The sequence below is a fragment of the Mustela nivalis genome (assembly GCF_964662115.1).
Source record: "Mustela nivalis genome assembly, chromosome: 13".
Taxonomy (NCBI): domain Eukaryota; kingdom Metazoa; phylum Chordata; class Mammalia; order Carnivora; family Mustelidae; genus Mustela; species Mustela nivalis.
Genome location: NC_139032.1, coordinates 70,622,427 through 70,639,603, shown reverse-complemented (window position 1 = coordinate 70,639,603; position 17,177 = coordinate 70,622,427). Strand labels below are relative to the sequence as shown.

At 47.2% G+C, this 17,177-nt stretch overlaps 1 protein-coding gene across 6 annotated transcripts in view; it reads left to right on the top strand.

Annotated features, from left to right (window-relative positions):
- EPB41L4B (erythrocyte membrane protein band 4.1 like 4B) overlaps positions 1 to 13,085 on the top strand; it is a gene marked incomplete at its 5' end in the record, with an annotated part of 126,302 nt that extends 113,217 nt beyond the window's left edge. For 3 of the 6 annotated variants that reach the window (XM_082696866.1, XM_082696865.1, XM_082696864.1), the window contains 4 exons: positions 3,171 to 3,287; positions 5,697 to 5,765; positions 9,016 to 9,161; positions 10,412 to 13,085. In XM_082696866.1, the coding sequence (XP_082552992.1) occupies positions 3,171 to 3,287; positions 5,697 to 5,765; positions 9,016 to 9,161; positions 10,412 to 10,481 (402 nt within the window). In that variant the 3' untranslated portion in view covers positions 10,482 to 13,085. Of the gene's footprint in view, positions 1 to 3,170; positions 3,288 to 3,785; positions 4,223 to 5,696; positions 5,766 to 9,015; positions 9,162 to 10,411 lie in introns of those variants that run through there. The other 3 variants (XM_082696868.1, XM_082696867.1, XM_082696869.1) reach the window with 2 other exon arrangements.
- Between the last annotated feature and the right edge of the window lie 4,092 nt (positions 13,086 to 17,177).

The following is a 17,177-nucleotide window of genomic DNA, read 5'->3' as shown; positions in this document are numbered from 1 at the left end:
TTCAACAATGTCCCGCCAAAGCAGTAACACTAGTTTAACCCTTATGACTCCCACTCAGATGATCCCTTCTCTGCATAGGGTGGTTTTTGAAGAAGCGGCAGTCCAAACAAATGAGAATAATAACATTTCCGTCTTTAACTGACATCTCTCAAAAAGCATTCAAGATTAAATTAGCACCTCCTTGGTAACACTTCTCAGGTCCTATTTTGCTTCCTTCTTAATTTTCTTGCACCCTGCATGACTCCAAGGATTTTCATCCTCAAACTCTCCAAAAAAAACCATTCTTTCCAGGGTCACTCTTACACCCCTTTTTCCTCCTTTTTCCATATCTTTTCTTCTCCCATCCCCAGCTCTTTTACTATGTAGCTCAGCCTAGCTGTAGGGGCTCTACAACCTGCACAACTTGTGGCTTGCCCGTCCCAGGAGCCACATCGAGGACCTGCCCACCAGACTGGAGATTCTTGCCAGGATGGAAGAGGCGGGACAGAAAGAGGGGCTAAGGGGAAGGGATAAGGCAAGCGAGGGAGGGACAAGCTCTTGTCCACTGCCTTTTGGTATTCTCTTTTGGAAGGTGAGTCTGCGCTCATGCATGGAGTGTTGGTGTTAACAGAATGGAAGGAGGGGACATTGACACATCAATCAAGTCTGTCCTCCAGGTCTGTCCTGCCAGCTTCCCTCCCCAGGTGACATGCACCACAAACACCAATGCCTTCTGTGTTCCTGATGCCTTGTCTTTAGGGCGTGTCCTTCCCCAATCCCCAGACTGCATGAACCACTCAGCCAGCAGCAGAGCAGAGGCATGTAGGACCCCATGTCTGTTCTGGGCCAAGGACTGTTAGTCTAGAGTTCATGTGCCAGGAAGGAGACTGGCCTGGCCAGTCGAAGGTTGTGTAGGACAAAAAAACAGTCTCTGGCTCGAGTGTCAGAAGAACTGGTTTTCTGTCTAGCTCAATAACTTGGTTTTTATTTTTGAACCTCATTCTCTCAGGAGGGCTGAAGCTTGATCCCCAGTGAAATCGGGGTGCCTCTTCCACTTTCCTGGGGATTCATCCGTCTTCCCCAGGGCACAGGAAGATGGAAGGCAGTCTCTTTAGTCTGTGATGTCATCTCTTTGCTGATACATCTGGGGCACTGCCTGCTTCCCTCATGCCCCTCTTGGGCGGGTGGAAGCCTGACCGGCTGGAAGGAGAATGTCGATCCGCTGGCGCCTCTCTGCTCAGCACTTCCTAATGTCTACCCCTCCTCACTTTCCCTCTGACTTTTCTCTCCAGCCCTCACACTGGCAACCTCTTTTCTTGTCTGGATGATGAAGAAGCCTTTCACATTTCCATCTTCATTTGTCTATGCCAAAAATCTTTCTGTTCCCCAAGAAGTCAGATTTTAAACCTCAAAAGCCAAGTAGCTTAGAAGAACCTAGCTGCCTGAATGTGGAAAAAAGCCAAGGAGGAGAGGAAATGCCGGGAGAAAAAAAAATAAATAAAACGGTATTTCAAAATAGTATCCTATTACACGTGTTCTCTTATTTCCTGTTCATTTACTAACAGATGCATATTTAGAAGAGTCGTACATGCTTGTGGGATGGATCGACATTTCTTTACCATAAAAGTCCAATGCTAGACAAAGCCTGAAGTCATTCATCATAACCTTCAGCTAAGACACTAGCGGCTGGTACACAATCTGGTATCTAGGCTGTATGTCCGTGTTTGCTGGTCATCTATGCCAGCTTTTATTTTCTTCAAAAAGCCCACGGGAGTGCCTGCTTATCTGCAGAGGCTAAGGCCCCGTGGCCTGGGGTGCGATTGGTTCTGGCCAGGGGAGTGTTGAGAAGCAAGGGCCGGGGGGACAGGCTGGAGCCCGCTTCAGTCAGGTGTCCAGTGCCACCTCCCAGAGGGCAGGGTTCAGCCTGAGGACAGGAGAGAGCAGTGGAGGGAGCCTCAGCTGTGTGCTGAAACTTGACGGCGGGTGGTTGATGCGGACTCCCCTGTTTCTGAAGGATGGCTGCAGATTTAGGCTTTGCAGATGCCATTTCTCAGCATCTCCAAATCTGAGTAGTAAAGCAAGGCGGTCACCAAGACTGTTGGAGATTCCGGTTGTAAAACCCCTTTGGGACCGGTCCAGGACTGCGCAATTGTAAGGAGATCGGCGTCAGATCGGTTGCGAGACAGGAAAGTGCCCGCAGTGTTCTGGATCATGTTGTCGTGAAACTTCCCCAGGGGCTCTGCTTCCTTCATTTTGGCAGGATGTTACCAACTACCTAAGGAAGCTCTCTTGAACTGAAAAAGAGGCATGTATTTACTCTCGGAAGTGAATGGTCCCTCCTGGCAACCCACACCAACCCTGTCAGCGGCCCCTCCCCTAGCCCCAGAACCTTCCCTCTTCCTGCTCACCAGTCGGAGCTGCCGGCCCTCCTCTGGTGCATGGCGCTCTGTAAGACTGGGGTGGGGAACCCAGTACCCCCAAGCCATTTTCTCACAATGCTTGATATCTTCCAGCTAAAGCAACAGGGTCCCTCGGCGACAACCCGTGTTGTCATGGCCTGGGCCAGGGGGATGGGGGGACGGGGCGGGGCAGGGCCGGTATGTTCTCTAACACAGATAACAAAAAGCCGCAGCAGATGAAATCCACAAGTCCGTGTTCCTGCCTGCTGAGATCCGTCTTTCCTGGATCTGTGGGACACCTGCTCGCCCGTACACCCCGACGGTCCCTTATTTAGCAGAGTGCAGGAGGCCACCAGGTGTGCAAGGCCAGCACGCTCAAGGCTTCCTAAGGCCCCCACGGCCGGCGCCACTCACTCATCACGGCTGTCTTTCTGGCGGGGCCTGGCCGATGCTTCGGGAAGCCCCCGCCAGGCCCTCGCAGTCGGTCAGGAGTCTCCCTGCCCTGCCAACCCCGGAATGGGGTTCCGATGGGTTGTTCTGCTCAGATAGTGGAGAAGACAGATGAGAGCCAGAGAGGAGGAGAGAAGGTGGGAGAGGAGGGGGGAGGGGGGCCTCGAAGCCAGCTGGCCAGAGGCTGGAAGCAGGCGCGGGCGAGGCTGGCTCCAGCGCAGTCTGGAGTTGACAGATCCTTCTTGCACTGTGCTATCTTTCTCTCCTCCCCTCCCTTCTCTCCTCTGCCTCCTCCCCCTCTCTCCTCTGCCTCCTCCCCTTCTCTCCTCTCCTCGTGAGCAGGCAGAGCCCGCCAGCGCCCCCCACTGTGCCCACTCTCGCTGTTCTCCTCCACTCTCTCCCCCCATGAAGGAAGAGACCACTGGAGTTTGCATGCACCCTCCAATCAAAACGAGGCTGGTAGGTACCCTGGCAGGGAGAGGGGCCTGGCCAGGAGAGGCGAGGCGAGGCGGGCAGGAGCCACCAGGCGGCCACCCCGCTGGTGTGCGTGAGCGCTCGACCTTCTGGAAGGGCCTGACTGACAGGTGCTCTGACCCCAGGATGGATACACAGTTTGGCCAAATGAGGACACACCGGCTGCTGTCCTGCCCTGTGTCTCCAGCTCTCAAGAACCAGGAAGAGGTTTTGCTTTGTTTTGTTTTGTTTTGTTTTCCTAAAGCTTTGATGAGCATAGATGCTTTTCCCAGAAAGAAAAAAAAAAAAAGCTTAGTTGCGTTTCTATGGAAAATAAAAACTTTTTCCCCTTGTCTCTTCCTGCTACGTTTCCAGATAACAGGATGAGTGTTACATAACAGCCTGAAAGGCATCACCCATAATCCCAACCTAGCACGATGTTTTTTTTTTCATTTTTACATGTTTCCTTCTAATACTTATTTGTATTCATTTATAACTTTACAGAGCGAAATCACAGTGTCCGTATCGTCTCTCGTTTTTCCTCTCTTCGCTGAATGTTGGATTGTTTCTATCTTGTTCTCATCACCACATTGTATATGACTGTTTGCCTTCCATCCAGTGCGTGGTCTCCCATTGATGGACACATTCTTCCAGCAGGATGCGTGCTTGGTTTCCAGCGTGTCACTATTCAAGGGGACACATAGCTTTTGTGGCGGGTATTTTATTTTCTTAGGCTAGACCCTGCTGGGTACAAGATTGTGACTTCAGCTTTGCTCCCTTTCAAAAGCGGTTACACCCAGGGGCAGCAGCAGAAGACTGACCATGCTTTGCCACCGCCGAGCAACGCAGAGTGTAATTTTGGGGATAGATTTTTGTCTTATTTAGAGAAAATACAGGATAATTCATGGAAGCTGCCAATGTTCACCTTTCTTTAATAGCAGTAATAAACCGCTTTTCCCTTTTACTTCATGGTGGTCTGAGAGTCTTATCTGACTGTGACTTTTCACTTTGCTCTTGGTCTCAGCACACATGCTGAACTGTTAGGCCCCGCGAAGAGAAGGCACCACAGGCTTCCCCTGGGTCCTCCCACTGTGTGGCAGGCAGCCACCAGCAGCAGTCTGAGCTGCCACAAGGCATTCAGGGGCCCATTCTGGGGATTCAGAGATGTTTAAAGAGAGTTTGGGGAAGGGGAGCAGGCGTGGGCTGGGAATCTCCGTGCACATTGTAGAGACACTGTCCTTCTCAGATTGGTTGAGAACTACTCCACCCATTCCGAAAAGCCAGACTTGGGTCTGTTCTGATATGCTCTCGCTCACCCCTACCTTAGCGCAACCACCCCCCCACCCCACCCCCCACCCCCGTTTAGAGTGAGTCCAGAGCATCAGATAACTACTCCAGGGTCCATAGACAAGTCCCTGGGAGAGACTGCCTCTACCCAGGGTCCGCGGTGGCCTCAGTGTCCGGGCTGCCGCCCTCTGGTGGCAGGTGGCGAGAGTGCATTCCCCAGCGGGTGGGAGGGCCGTTTCTGCGCCCTGGGGGCTGCAGGCAAAGCTAGTAGCAGAGTCCTTACGCTCCTGGGCCTGCTGGCAGTCCTCTAGGCTGCTATAAAGACAAAAGCACACTCCACATTCCCCAAGGCCTCTATGGGGACAAAGACAAATTGACCAAAGAGAAAGAAACAGAAGCAAAGTTTCCTCTCGGCCCTCCACCACTAGCTGATCAGGTCATTCGCTCACACTCCTTCAGACCAGCCCTGGGCAGCAGCCGCCCTAGCACTGGGCCCGTCTGATCACAGTGCCCTGTGTCCCCAAGGCCATGGTGGCGGGATGCTTACATGCTTACAGAGTCTGGCCCAAGGTTCTCCTCTGTGGCCGACGATTTACAGGGAGTCCAACAACTGAGGGGAAGAGACAGGAAGCAGTTTGTGGCCTAATTAGTGCAAGCCGCCTCCTGGTACTCCGTCCACCGTCGTAGACCGTGTCCCAGGATGTGACCTGTCAGCATCCTCTAGGGCATGCCCCCCCAGCCATGGGGAAGCCAACAGCAGCCACCGAGGCAGCTCTGGCCTGTCTCACTACACACCCTGATCGTGGCCTTGTATGGATCAGGCCATGCATAGGGTCCAGCATGCCTAGGAGGCCCACACAGCCTCCAGGAAAAGGAGTTCCGGGCCGGGTGAGCATGGCGTGCCCTACAAACATGAGACTGCAGCCTGTCCTCACTGCTGGGTCCCTGGGCGCAGACACGACCACTGGCCAAGGGGCCGCAGGGACTGTCTATACGTTTTCCTGCAAACAATGAGGGCTCTGCGTGTGTTCCCCCTGAACCCATCAGTTCGGTGTTAAAAGTGCCAAAGATTTCAAACCTCTGTTTTCTAATCTGAAAGTAACCCTCTTATCTTTCTCTTTTTTGAAGATAAAAACATTCCCGGCTGATCCAGTGACCCCATTTCCCGATGTTTTCAATTCAGGGCCACAGTTCACTGTAAGTAGATTCAGAAAACAGGTCTGTGTTTTAAGATGTTGCTCCCATGTGACATGCTTTTCTGTGGCATGCCAGACGACAATGTCAGCAGCTGCTGCTTCTTTCTTTTTCTTTTTTTTTTTTTAAAGATTCATTTATTTTGGGGGCGCCTGGGTGGCTCAGTTGGTTGGGTGTCTGCCTGTGGCACAAGTCACGATCCCAGCATCCTGGGATGGAGCCCTGTGTCGGGCTCCCTGCTCAGCAGGGTGTCTGTTTCTCCCTTTCCCACTCTCCCTGCTTGTGTTCTATCAAATAAACAAAATCTAAAAAAAAAAAAAAAGGAAAGAAAGAAAAGTTTGGGTGCCTGGGTGGCTCAGTCATTGAGCATCTGCCTTCAGCTCAGGTCATGATCCCAGGGTCCTGGGATGGAGCCCCACATCAGGCTCCCTGCTCAGCGGGAAACCTGCTTCTCCCTCTCCCACTCCCCCTACTGGTTTTCCCTCTCTCACTGTGTCTCTGTCAAATAAATAAATAAGATCTTTTTAAAAAAGATTTATTTATTTTGAGAGAGTGAGAGGTGGGGGAGGGGCAGAGGGAGAGGGAGAATCTCAAGCAGACTCCCCACTTCCACACTGAGCCTGGAGCCTGACACAGGGCTCGTCCCAGAACCCCGAGATCATGACCTAAGTCGACATCAAGAGGTCAGACACTCAACTGACTGAGCCACTCCGGCACCCTGATAGCTTCTTTTAATCCTATGAAGGAACTCTGTGAGGTTGGGAAGGACTTGGGGTTTGGAGGTCTCTACCTTTTTGTGACTTTATTTTACGGAGGAGAGCATCACGTAAGATAAAACGCATCATTCTAAAGTGACTTTTGGTACATTTGGTGCTATCCAGCTACGGTCTCTGGTTCCAAAACACTTTTATCACCCCAAAAGGAAACCTTGTTCCCATCAGTAATCACTCCTCTTCCCCACCCCTCCAGCCCCGGGCACCCACCAATCTGCCTTCTGTCTCTGTGGATTTCCCTAGTGTGGATATTTCGGATAAATGGGGTCGTAGACTTTATGTCCGTTTGTGCCTGGCTTCTCTCACCGAACATCATGTGTTTGAGGCTCTTGTACATGGTAGGAGGGATCAGAGCTTCATTCTTTTTATGGGGGCTGCTAGTGCAGTCCGTTGGTCCGTTCATTCACTGGTGGGTATTGGCGTTGTCTCTACGTCCTGGCTGTCGTGAGTCACGCTGTCGTGAGCGTGTGTGTACATGTCTTTGTTGAGGTTCCTGTCGGCAGTCCTTTTGGGGCGGGTCTCCATCTTGGTGATGATGTGATCTTAGCTGTCGCTTCGCCGCTCCTGGCCCCAGTCCTTTTTTATCTGAATGGAAATAGGAATAGGGACTGCCTCGTATCCGGTGAAGGCAGGGATCAAAAGGGAACAAGAAGTTGGCAGAACTTGGCCAACCACAGAATGTCCCAGAAGGGTCAAGGATAGTGGCTGTTTCTCAAGGGCCAGAGAGACAGGGGGGTGTCATTAATGACAGCAGGGAGTCATGGCAACCTACTTCATGTCCCCACCTCCCTTTGTGTATGGGGCAGCTGCTTTAAGCTCTGCAGAATGTCAGAATATTAAACCTTTAAATGCTGTAGTTTCCTCATCTGCAAAATGAGGGAGTCCGATGGCTTCTTTCCAGCGACAAGACTTTCCTTTCAATGAAAGCTTCCGCAGAACTCCCTGTCCAAGCAGCTGCAGGGAGCAGAAGTGGGGAGTCTGGGATCACCCTCCTCCTCTTGGGGGTCAGAGTTTGTAATTCCTAGAACCGAGTGATCCCCAGGGTTCCTTCCGGAGGCTTCCTGGCCAGTCTGGAGGATGTGTGAGGTGGGCTGGGGAGGGGGCTCCTCTGGGTAACCAACAGTGCAGTCTCTGAGCTGGGTGGTGGTCACTGCCTGAGGAGGTTTTAACGGCTTGGACAGAGAAGGAGGGAGCAGTGGCTGGTGTAGTTTTCAGTTGAGCAGAGCTAGGAAGGGGTCTAGCAGTCTAAGCAGAGGCAAAAAGCAGGTTCCTCGAATAATATATTTCTAAGGTCATGAGCAGCTTCCAACACCTGTCTTGGGACAACCAGACGGCAGAGACACAGGCGCTGGGCGGGGCTGTTAAGTGCTATTCCACTGCGCTCATCCTGCCCCTGTGGTTTCCCTGGGCACAGCTCCCCCCGCCGGAAGCGCCTGCTCCGCTTCCCTCAGCTGGCCCACTGCGGGCACTCTGGCCTCCTGCCCAGCCCTGGCAGTGCTGTGAGACACCCAGGGAAGCCCTTCCTGAAAAGCTGGGGGCCAAGATGGAGCAGGAAGCCAATGTCAGAAACCACACTGAGACTTTTAAGAAGTGGGCAAGAGTGGCTCGAAGGCAGCAGTTTTACCAAGTTTCGAGATAATACCGATGCTGGCAGGCTGGGGACCATACTTTGGGAAGCACTGAGATAGTAGTGAAAAACACCAGTTATGGGGTCAGCTAATCCCGGTCCTCAGTGCTGCTTCTTTTTTTTTTTTTTTTTTAATTTTTTATTTTTTTATAAACATGTATTTTTATCCCCAGGGGTATAGGTCTGTGAATCGCCAGGTTTATACACTTCACAGTCAGTGCTGCTTCTTAATACTTACTGTGTGACCTTGACAAAATTAATTAACCTCTCTGAGCCTTACTTTTCTTTTTCATAAAATCAGCTCTAAGATACCCATTTTTTTTTTCCACTTTTTAAATCTCTGAAACCGGTTAAGCATCTGCCTTCGGCTCAGGTCATGATCCCAGGATCCTGGGATCCAGCCCTGCACTGGGCTTCCTGCTCCGTGGGGAGCCTGTTTCTCTCTCTCCCTCTGCCTACCACTCTGCCTACTTGGGCGCTCTCTCTGTCAAATAAATTTTAAAAAGCAAATAAATCTCTGAAATCAGAACATTCATTACATGAGTAGGTGTGACAAAGTTTGAATGGCCACATTTTTCTTTCTCTGTGGCTCATGCAAAAGTGGTGGATCTTACAATGGATGGTGTCAAATGTGATGAAATATGACCTCTGCCTTAAGGGTTGTCAAGAGGTAATATATGTAAAGTGCTTAGCACAGTGTCTGGCACAAAATAAAATCATTTAATAAGTGGTAATTTAGCTATGTTAAAAAAAAACAAACCAGGAACTGTATGGTAAGGCGTAGGGAGTCACTGACAGTGTGAAAATGGAACCCAAATTGAGATTGATTTCCTCTTTTCTGTTTCCTCTCCAGGCGGACTTTAGAGACAGTAAATTACCGTGCTGTCCTGGCCAGTCTTCCCCACTGATTCCGGCAGTGACCCTGAGGCCTTTGACAGAGACCATCTCCACAGTGCAGACCATCTACACCACCCGGAAGCCCGTTTCTCTGGCAGCCAGGTGAGTGAGGTCAGCAGGTACCCGCAGGGAGCTCCGGTGATAGGGAAAGCACGCACAAGCTCTAGTTTCGCTGGGTCTGTGACATCTGTTTATTTATTCTTTCATTCATTTATTCTGTACATATTTACAGAAGTGTCTACAAAGGCTAGAGAATATTCTAGGCCCTCGGGATGTACAGTAAATAAAACAGAAATCCTACCTTTATGCAGTCTATAATTTAGTGTTGGGGGAGAGGAGACAGACATTAAATAAATGCATGTGAATGTGTGTGTGTGTGTGTGTGTGTGTGTATGTGTGTGTGTGAGAGAGAGGAGAGAGAGAGAGAAGGAGGGTAGGGGGTAACAAGCTAACGAGGAAAATGAAACTGAGAAGGGCACTGGGCATGCTGGGATGACCTCATTCAGGTGGCTTGTAAGCAGAGACCTGCAGGCAAGGAGAGAGCAAGCTGCAGGTGTTTGCAGGAAGAGGATATTCATCAGGGGAACGGCCAGTGCTAAGACCTTTGAGACGGAGCGTGCCCGGAATGGTTAATGGTTAAGGCTCTGGCCAGCGTAGCCAGAGCAGGATGAGACAGGACAAGAGCCCCATGAAGTTGGAGCTTGGGGCCAGATTGTACTTGTTGGTCACCGTAGAGAATGAAGTCTACCCTGTATGAGATTATTTAAAAACTTTGTTTGTCCTGTAGATGTATACTTTGCGTGTGTGTGCGCCCGCATGTGTGTATGTGTGTGTGTGCATGTAAACAGTGGAGACGGATCCCGTAGTCAAGCAATGGGGCCTGAGGGTCAGGAAATCAGAGGCAACCCCTCAAAGCAGCCAATTTTATTTCATACAATTTGCTTATTAAAATATGGGGGAGAGAGGACTCTGGGAGAAAGTGCATTTGAATCCGATTTGAAGTATGATTGAAAGACATCTAACCCTTGGACATCTTCCCGCTCATTCAGAAGACCTTTACTGAGGCTGCTGTGTACCAGGTCCTAGGCTTGGCTCTGGGGTTCAGAGATGAATGACATATACGGTCAGTCCACTGGGGAGCAGTGCCCTGAGGAACTCTCAATCTGGTGGGGGAACCCAGTAGGAAGTCAGACAATTTCAGGTCATTAATATGCTTGCGAATATCGGGGGTCCTTAAGGAGCCTGAGAGGGAAAGTCAAAAGCCAAGGTCAAGAAAGAAGATGGGGAGAGATGACACTGTTCTTGTCACTGTTTAGTGGAATCTCATTATTTTGTCACCTACTCTTCTTCAGTGCAGAGACGCTCCGGCAGGAACTGGAGAGAGAGAAAATGATGAAAAGACTGTTGATGACCGAACTGTGAAATTCTCCCCTTGTGGCCTGGAGGATGGCATGGTGCCTTCTGTCCGTTTTCTTTCTTCGGGCTTTGTGTGCTCACTTCAGCACAGCACACAGATGTGTGCTCTGTTCGCCCAGGTCTCAGACTGTGGTTGGTTGAAGCCAACTTCTGGCTTGACTTTTATGGGAGAAGTTATTTTCTTTCTCCTGAGTATTAGAGTTTTTCTGCTACTCAATATAGTTGGGACAGGATTTGGGAAGCCTAGGAGAAGAAAGATGAGGAGATGGGATTCCCTCTGAGGACTACCTGTGTGTCTATATTAATAAGCACAGGAGTCAATGTGGCATGGAATCCTTTGCTATCAGTCTCAACCATGATTTTGTATGATTGAAACTTGCACCAAGCTTTGACTGTTTGTTAAAGAGTCATTTTTAATGAGAGAATAATTCTTTACTGCTGGTTTTTTCATTTACACTGGTAATTATACAGATCTTATAAAGTCCTTAACGTTCATTTTTATTCCGACACGAACCGATGAACTAAAACAAGAAAGCTGCAATCACCAGGATTGAAGTACTTCGGTGAAATCTGAAATACAATTTAAATTGTGGATTTGTTGGATATGATATTATTTGGGATAGACAGAATTTTTCATTGAACCCAAAGTAGGAAATTATAGCTTAAAATTGTCTAAAAATCCTAACAAGGGTAAGATGATTCAATATCAAGATTCATTTGGGCGTTCCATAAAAGAAATTCATTTCTAAAGTTGATTAATTCTTGTCCTGTTGATAGAAACTTGACCAGATGACACTTTGTTCTCTTTTTATATAGTTTCAAGAAATGTGTTTTTAAATTTTTATTATGCACTTGAACAACTTTGCAGGAATAAAGGCATCCCCTCCCCACAGACTAGCCCTCTAAGTTGTCTCCCGAGCTCTCAGTGAACATGCACACATTTTTTTCATAGCTGTGAACAGTGTGTACATACTCTTTGGTTGGACTTTTCCACCTCACACATATCTTCCCTTTTCAACACAGATCCTGCTCTCACCAATTTAAATGTCTGTATATCCATGTAACATGGTTAACCTCACTCCTCCCTATTACTAGATATTTGAGTTCTATCCAATTTTTCACTCTTATAAATAGTGCTGCTATGAATGTCTTTGTAAAAAAAAAAAAAAAATGCTCCTTCTTTTGGATTCTTCCCTTGGGAATATGTCCAAAGAGGGATTACAAGGTCAAAGAGCATGAAATATTTTATAGCTCTTATTTCATATTGCCAGATTGCTTTCTAGAAAGATCCAATCTCTGGGTTGGAAGGACCTTACAGGTCATTAGTTCAACTCCCCTGTTCCCTCTGAATGCTTGAATCCCTCTACGATTTATGATGCCACCAGCAATGTATAAGCATTTCTACTTACCGATAGTTCTGCCAGTATTGGGTTTTGCCATTTTAATTTATTTTTGCTAGTTTAATAGGTGTGTATAGTTGTTCTTGAAAGGTTGTTTTATTTTGTTAATTGCTAGCAAGGCTGAGCACTTTTCCATGTGATGATTTCCTAGCTGTATTTCCTTGTGTGTAGAATGTCCATCCACTTCTTATGACCACTTGTTAATTGGATTTGCTCTCGTATATTTGTACCAGAACTGTATTTTTATGTTGTATTGTATAGTTTGCTCTCCTGTCCCTATCCTTAAAACTGAATGGTGCCAATAATTTGATACTAATGATTATTAAAAAAAAATGTAATGCCTCATTTACTAGCATTGTTGTAAAATGAGGTATGTACGCAAATATTCAGATAACAGAGGATTAACCCTTTAAGTGCTGGATCTTTAAAATTTTAATATTTTTTGAGGGAAATCTTTCTAAAATGCGTTACGCACTTCCCTGCCTTAGTAAAGAGTATCCTGGAGAGTATTTAACCTTTTCTTGATGAGTCACGGTCATCATTATCAACATCAGTCCCTTTTGTACCTTGGTGTGGTGCGGTGATGTCATCAGGAGCTATCAGAATACATAGGGCTTGGCTTTGCCTTTCACAGACTATTGTGCTCTTCTCACTGATGAATTTTACTGCTTTCTGCTCTATTGGTGAAGCCATCTGGGACATTTGTGGTGTCTGGGACTTTTTACTCCCATACTGTATGACCCCGGGCTCTACTTTTAATACAGCTTTATCTGTTCTTTATCTCGTGCACACGATCCAAAATGTGTTCCTGTACAAGACGGGGGAGCTATCTGTGTCTGGGGTTGTAACGCCTTGCCAATGCGGCACCCTCCTCCTAACCTGCTTTCTGAGTCCTCTGCTCGTCACCTCCCTCTCTCGGACAGAAACCTCCAGGGCGGATGTTTTCCTGGAGAAGCCGGGGAACCAAGTGTGACACGTGTCGGATGTGCTTTGCTTCCGAGGAGGGGTGCATGGGCTCTTGGGACGCTGTTGCCAGGAGGCTCCGAGCCTCCTGCTTTTTTCCCCCACATCCCCCTGGGTTCACCGATGTTCAGAAGTTAATGTCACTGGAAGTCTGATCCCAACAAGTTGGCTGTTACTGTGTATGAAAACCCAGTACCTTTGGCAGCTCAGCTCTAACCAGTAAAATCAAGAGGATTCCATTGTTTCAGCAGTTGTCCTGGTTATTTGCCTACTTAAATGTACGACGGGTGCTCGGCATGGTGAGCTGAGGCGATGACATCATGTTGCGTGGTTCGTAGGGACAAAAAATAAACTGATAGAATCGCTTAACCTTTTTTACATACTTAACACAAAACAACAGCACCGTACGGTCACACAACACATACTTTATGACTGGGGTGGGCGAGGGGGCTCCCCTTAGTGACATAATCCTGCCAGAACAAGAGCTGAATCCTGGACCATAGACTCCTGGTGGGCATGGAGGGAGGGTACACAGGGGGCCTGGGAGTCCTGCAGTTCACAGAGTTTGTGGATCGCACATGCAGAGAAGATTCTTTTTTCTTTAAGATTTTATTTATTTGACAGAGAGAGACACAATGAAAGAAGGAACACAAGCAGTGGGAGAGGGAGAGAGAGAAGCAGGCTTCCCGATGAGCATGGAGCCCGATGCGGGGCTCGATCTCGGGACTCTGGGATCATGACCTGAGCCGAAGGCAGACATTTAACTGACTGAGCCACCCAGGCGCCCTGCAGAGAAGATTCTTATGTTTGAAGAGTTTAGAAACTAGATCCTAAAGCATTCAGAAGACCCCCTCTGAACGTACCCTAAATGTTGTATTCTCGGAAGAATGCAGGAATATTTTGAGATCTTTATCTTTCTTTCACCACCTCAGTTTTTTAAAAACTTGAAATTCACCATTTCAACCATGTTATAGTGTGCAGTTTTTTTTAAAATGTTTCCAATGGTATGCAAACATCACCACTCTCTAATTCCAGAACATCTCCATCGTTACAAAAAGAAACTCCCTATCTACAGCCACTACCAATTCTCCCCTCTCCCTACCTCCTAGCAACCACTAATTTACTTTCTGTCTCTGGATTTCTGTCTATGGATTTGCCTATTCTGGATATTTCATATAAATGGGATCATATAGTATGTGGTCATTGGGGGCGGGCTTATTTCACTTACCACAATGTTTCCAAGCCTCGTCCATGCTGTAGCATGTATCAACACTTCATTCCTTTAATGAGTGAATAATACACACCATTGTATGGCTATTACCACATGTTCTTTATCTGTTCATCAGTTGATTGACATTTGGGTTGCTTTCACTTTTTGGCTATTATGAATAATATAAACATTCATGTACAAGTTTCTGTATGAACATGTTTTCAACTCTCTTGGGTATATAATGGAGTTGGAATGTAGTGAGGTCATATGGCAACCAAAAGTTAAAAAAAAAAATCACATATACTAGACAGAAGAATGGGTATACCTGTTACAGGTCAGATACTGTAATGTAGCACTGATTTATGGGAGGTTTTTTTTCTTTTTTAAGATTTTATTTATTTATTTGACAAAGATCACAAGTAGTCAGGCAGGCAGAGAGAGAGGAGGAAGCAGGCTCCGCGCCAAGCAGAGAGCCCGATGTGGGGCTTGATCCCAGCACCCTGAGATCATGATCTGAGCTGAAGGCAGAGGCTTTAACCCACTGAGCCACCCAGGCGCCCTTGAGGGAGTTTTTGTAACAGAAAAACAAGTTAGAGAAATGGTTTTGATGAGAAGAGAAAATAAAGGTGTTGTCTTTCTTTTAAAAATGAAAATGAAATTAAACTCAAGTGCATCTCCAAGTTCTTGTTTGAATAGATGGCTCTTGTTCAGCCAGCAGTCTCTGAATGTTCAGGAAAAATGCTCCCCCAGAAAATGTGCACTATACAGAAAACCACAGTATTGATTGGTTGCTCAGTGAATTAACATTACTGGGGAGCAGAGGGTCTCTGCAAAACCCGGGATGTAACAGAGAGGAATATGTGCTGAGAGTGGGAACATGTCTCCCTCCAGGGCTCAAATCTTATAAGAAAACACAGAGGGGGGGGGGCCTGGCTGGCTCCGTTGGTGGAGCATTCGACTCTAGATCTTGGGATTGTGAGTTCAAGCCCCATATTGGATGTAGAGATTGTTTAAAGATAAAATCTAAAAAGAAAACACAAAGAATAAAATCCCAAAGGGTAATTTAAGTGAATGGGAGAGAACCTCATGAAAGGAAGAGCCACGTCAGTAGGGAATTGAGAACCAGAATAGTTTCAGGCCCTCAGGAGGCACACAGATTGAATGATGATTGATGACAGCTATGGGGATTCTCCCTAGAAAAAATATCCATTCATCACTTGTTCCAGCACTTTCACAAGAGTCCTCACACCACCCTTGAAGCCCATTTCTGGTCCCCTTTGAGTCCATGGACCCCAGGTTCTGAATAGTGGAAATCCGTAGATTACCTGCAAGCCTCCTTGTAGGCTGTGGTTGTAAACCCACCTCCAACACCACCACCACCAACATCCCCTACCAAAAAAAAGCCCACATGGTTTTATCAGACCAATTTACTGAAAGAATGACCTGGTTTTCATTCACCTTCTATCTGGCACCATCACCATTAATTATAGTAATTAAAATGAAGGGAATAAAAAAGAAAATGAAAGATAACAGCTTGTATGCTAAAACCAAACCCTCAGTATTGAAACCAGAAGTCCAATGCTTGCTTTTTTTGATTCATTGATTTTTGCTAAATGTTGGTCCATTTATAGCTCACCATATCTTTGCAATTTTTAAGAATGAGTTTTTCTTTTTTTTTCCCAAAGAATTACATGTTAGCAGAATTTTGATTGACTTTTTTATATTTTAAAATGTAATGCATTGCAAAGTTCTGTTTTTTGGGGGGAAGAAGTCTCCGTTTTGATTTTCTTAAGCAATTATAGTTCATCTTACCTGTTTTCAAACAATAAATCAGATCCACTTCTCATAACTACTGGCGTAATAGGAAACCTAGTAAAGCCCAAGCTTTTCACGAATTACACCTGATTTACCCGTCAAACTAAATATGGTTAAACTTCATTTGGACAATTCACCATTGGCGTCAGCTGATACACAAAGGCAAACCCCTGACCTCTGGGTCACATAGCACTTTTTACAACTTCAATTCCATCTTCCATCTCCCACGGTCAAAAAAGGTTGTGGTCCTGAGTTTCTTTTTGAATATTTGTATTTCGTAATCTTTCGCATATTCATTCATGCCATCTGTAGTGTCAAACCCTTTCGAGCCTCATGTCTGCATCTTACAGAGCCTTCCTTGCCTTGACAGAGGTTACTCATATACCACTCCACCCAGTCTGACTTCTAGGCCTGCATTTGGAACCTCTGTGCTTTTTTGCCTCCCTAAGTATTTCCTTTCTTATGCAGTGAAATAAAAATAAATAGAAAAACGTTAAAATGCTGGGTCTGCAATGCATGAAAGAAATTATGTCCCTGTTTTCTAACAGAAAACAGTTTAGCAGTTATCACTCCAAAACCACCAAAAGAACTCCAGGACCCAGCCTCTCCTAAGTGCGTGGTGCGGATAAATGGCTGAGTAAACAAGCAACAGGTGAATTGCAAGCTGCAGGAATGGATTTGAGAAAGTGGAGAATTCCGGGGGGTTATCAGGCATGGTGTGGTCTGCCAAGGTCTGTGCTGCCTGCTGCACGGAAACGGGGTAAACCAGCTGCCTCGTTTTGAAGGGGTTAGGTTATGCAAGGTCACCAGCAGTGTCTGCTGATTACACAGTTCAAGTCTGGGAAGGACTGAATCCAGCCCAAGAGTTGGGTTCTATTTTCCGCTCTGGCTCTAAGCATCTCAGTTTACCTATCTAGAGTGTGGGAACCTGCTCTTTCAATTCACCTCTGTGATCATCCCAAGAAGTTATGGGTACAATGAGCGCTTTATATAAAACAAAAAGTGCTAGAACAAAATAATGGGGGAGGCAGCAATTCTGGCAAGGTGTGTCCAAGGTACGCCCTCCAGGGAGCATTTCTTAAACTGGATGTGCACTGAGGTCTCCTGGGGATGTTGGTGATATGCATATCCCGATTCGTGGGTCTGCAGTGAGGCCTGGGATTGGTGATGCCAGCGAGCTTCCTGGGGATGCCATGCAGCAGGTCCGCGGACCACATGGAAGCAAGGGTCTTGAAGGGCCACGTCTGTTTGTGGTAGGGGAGGGACTAGTGGAGGGAGGGAGGGAGCGGATGGGGAGACTGGAATTAAGGACGG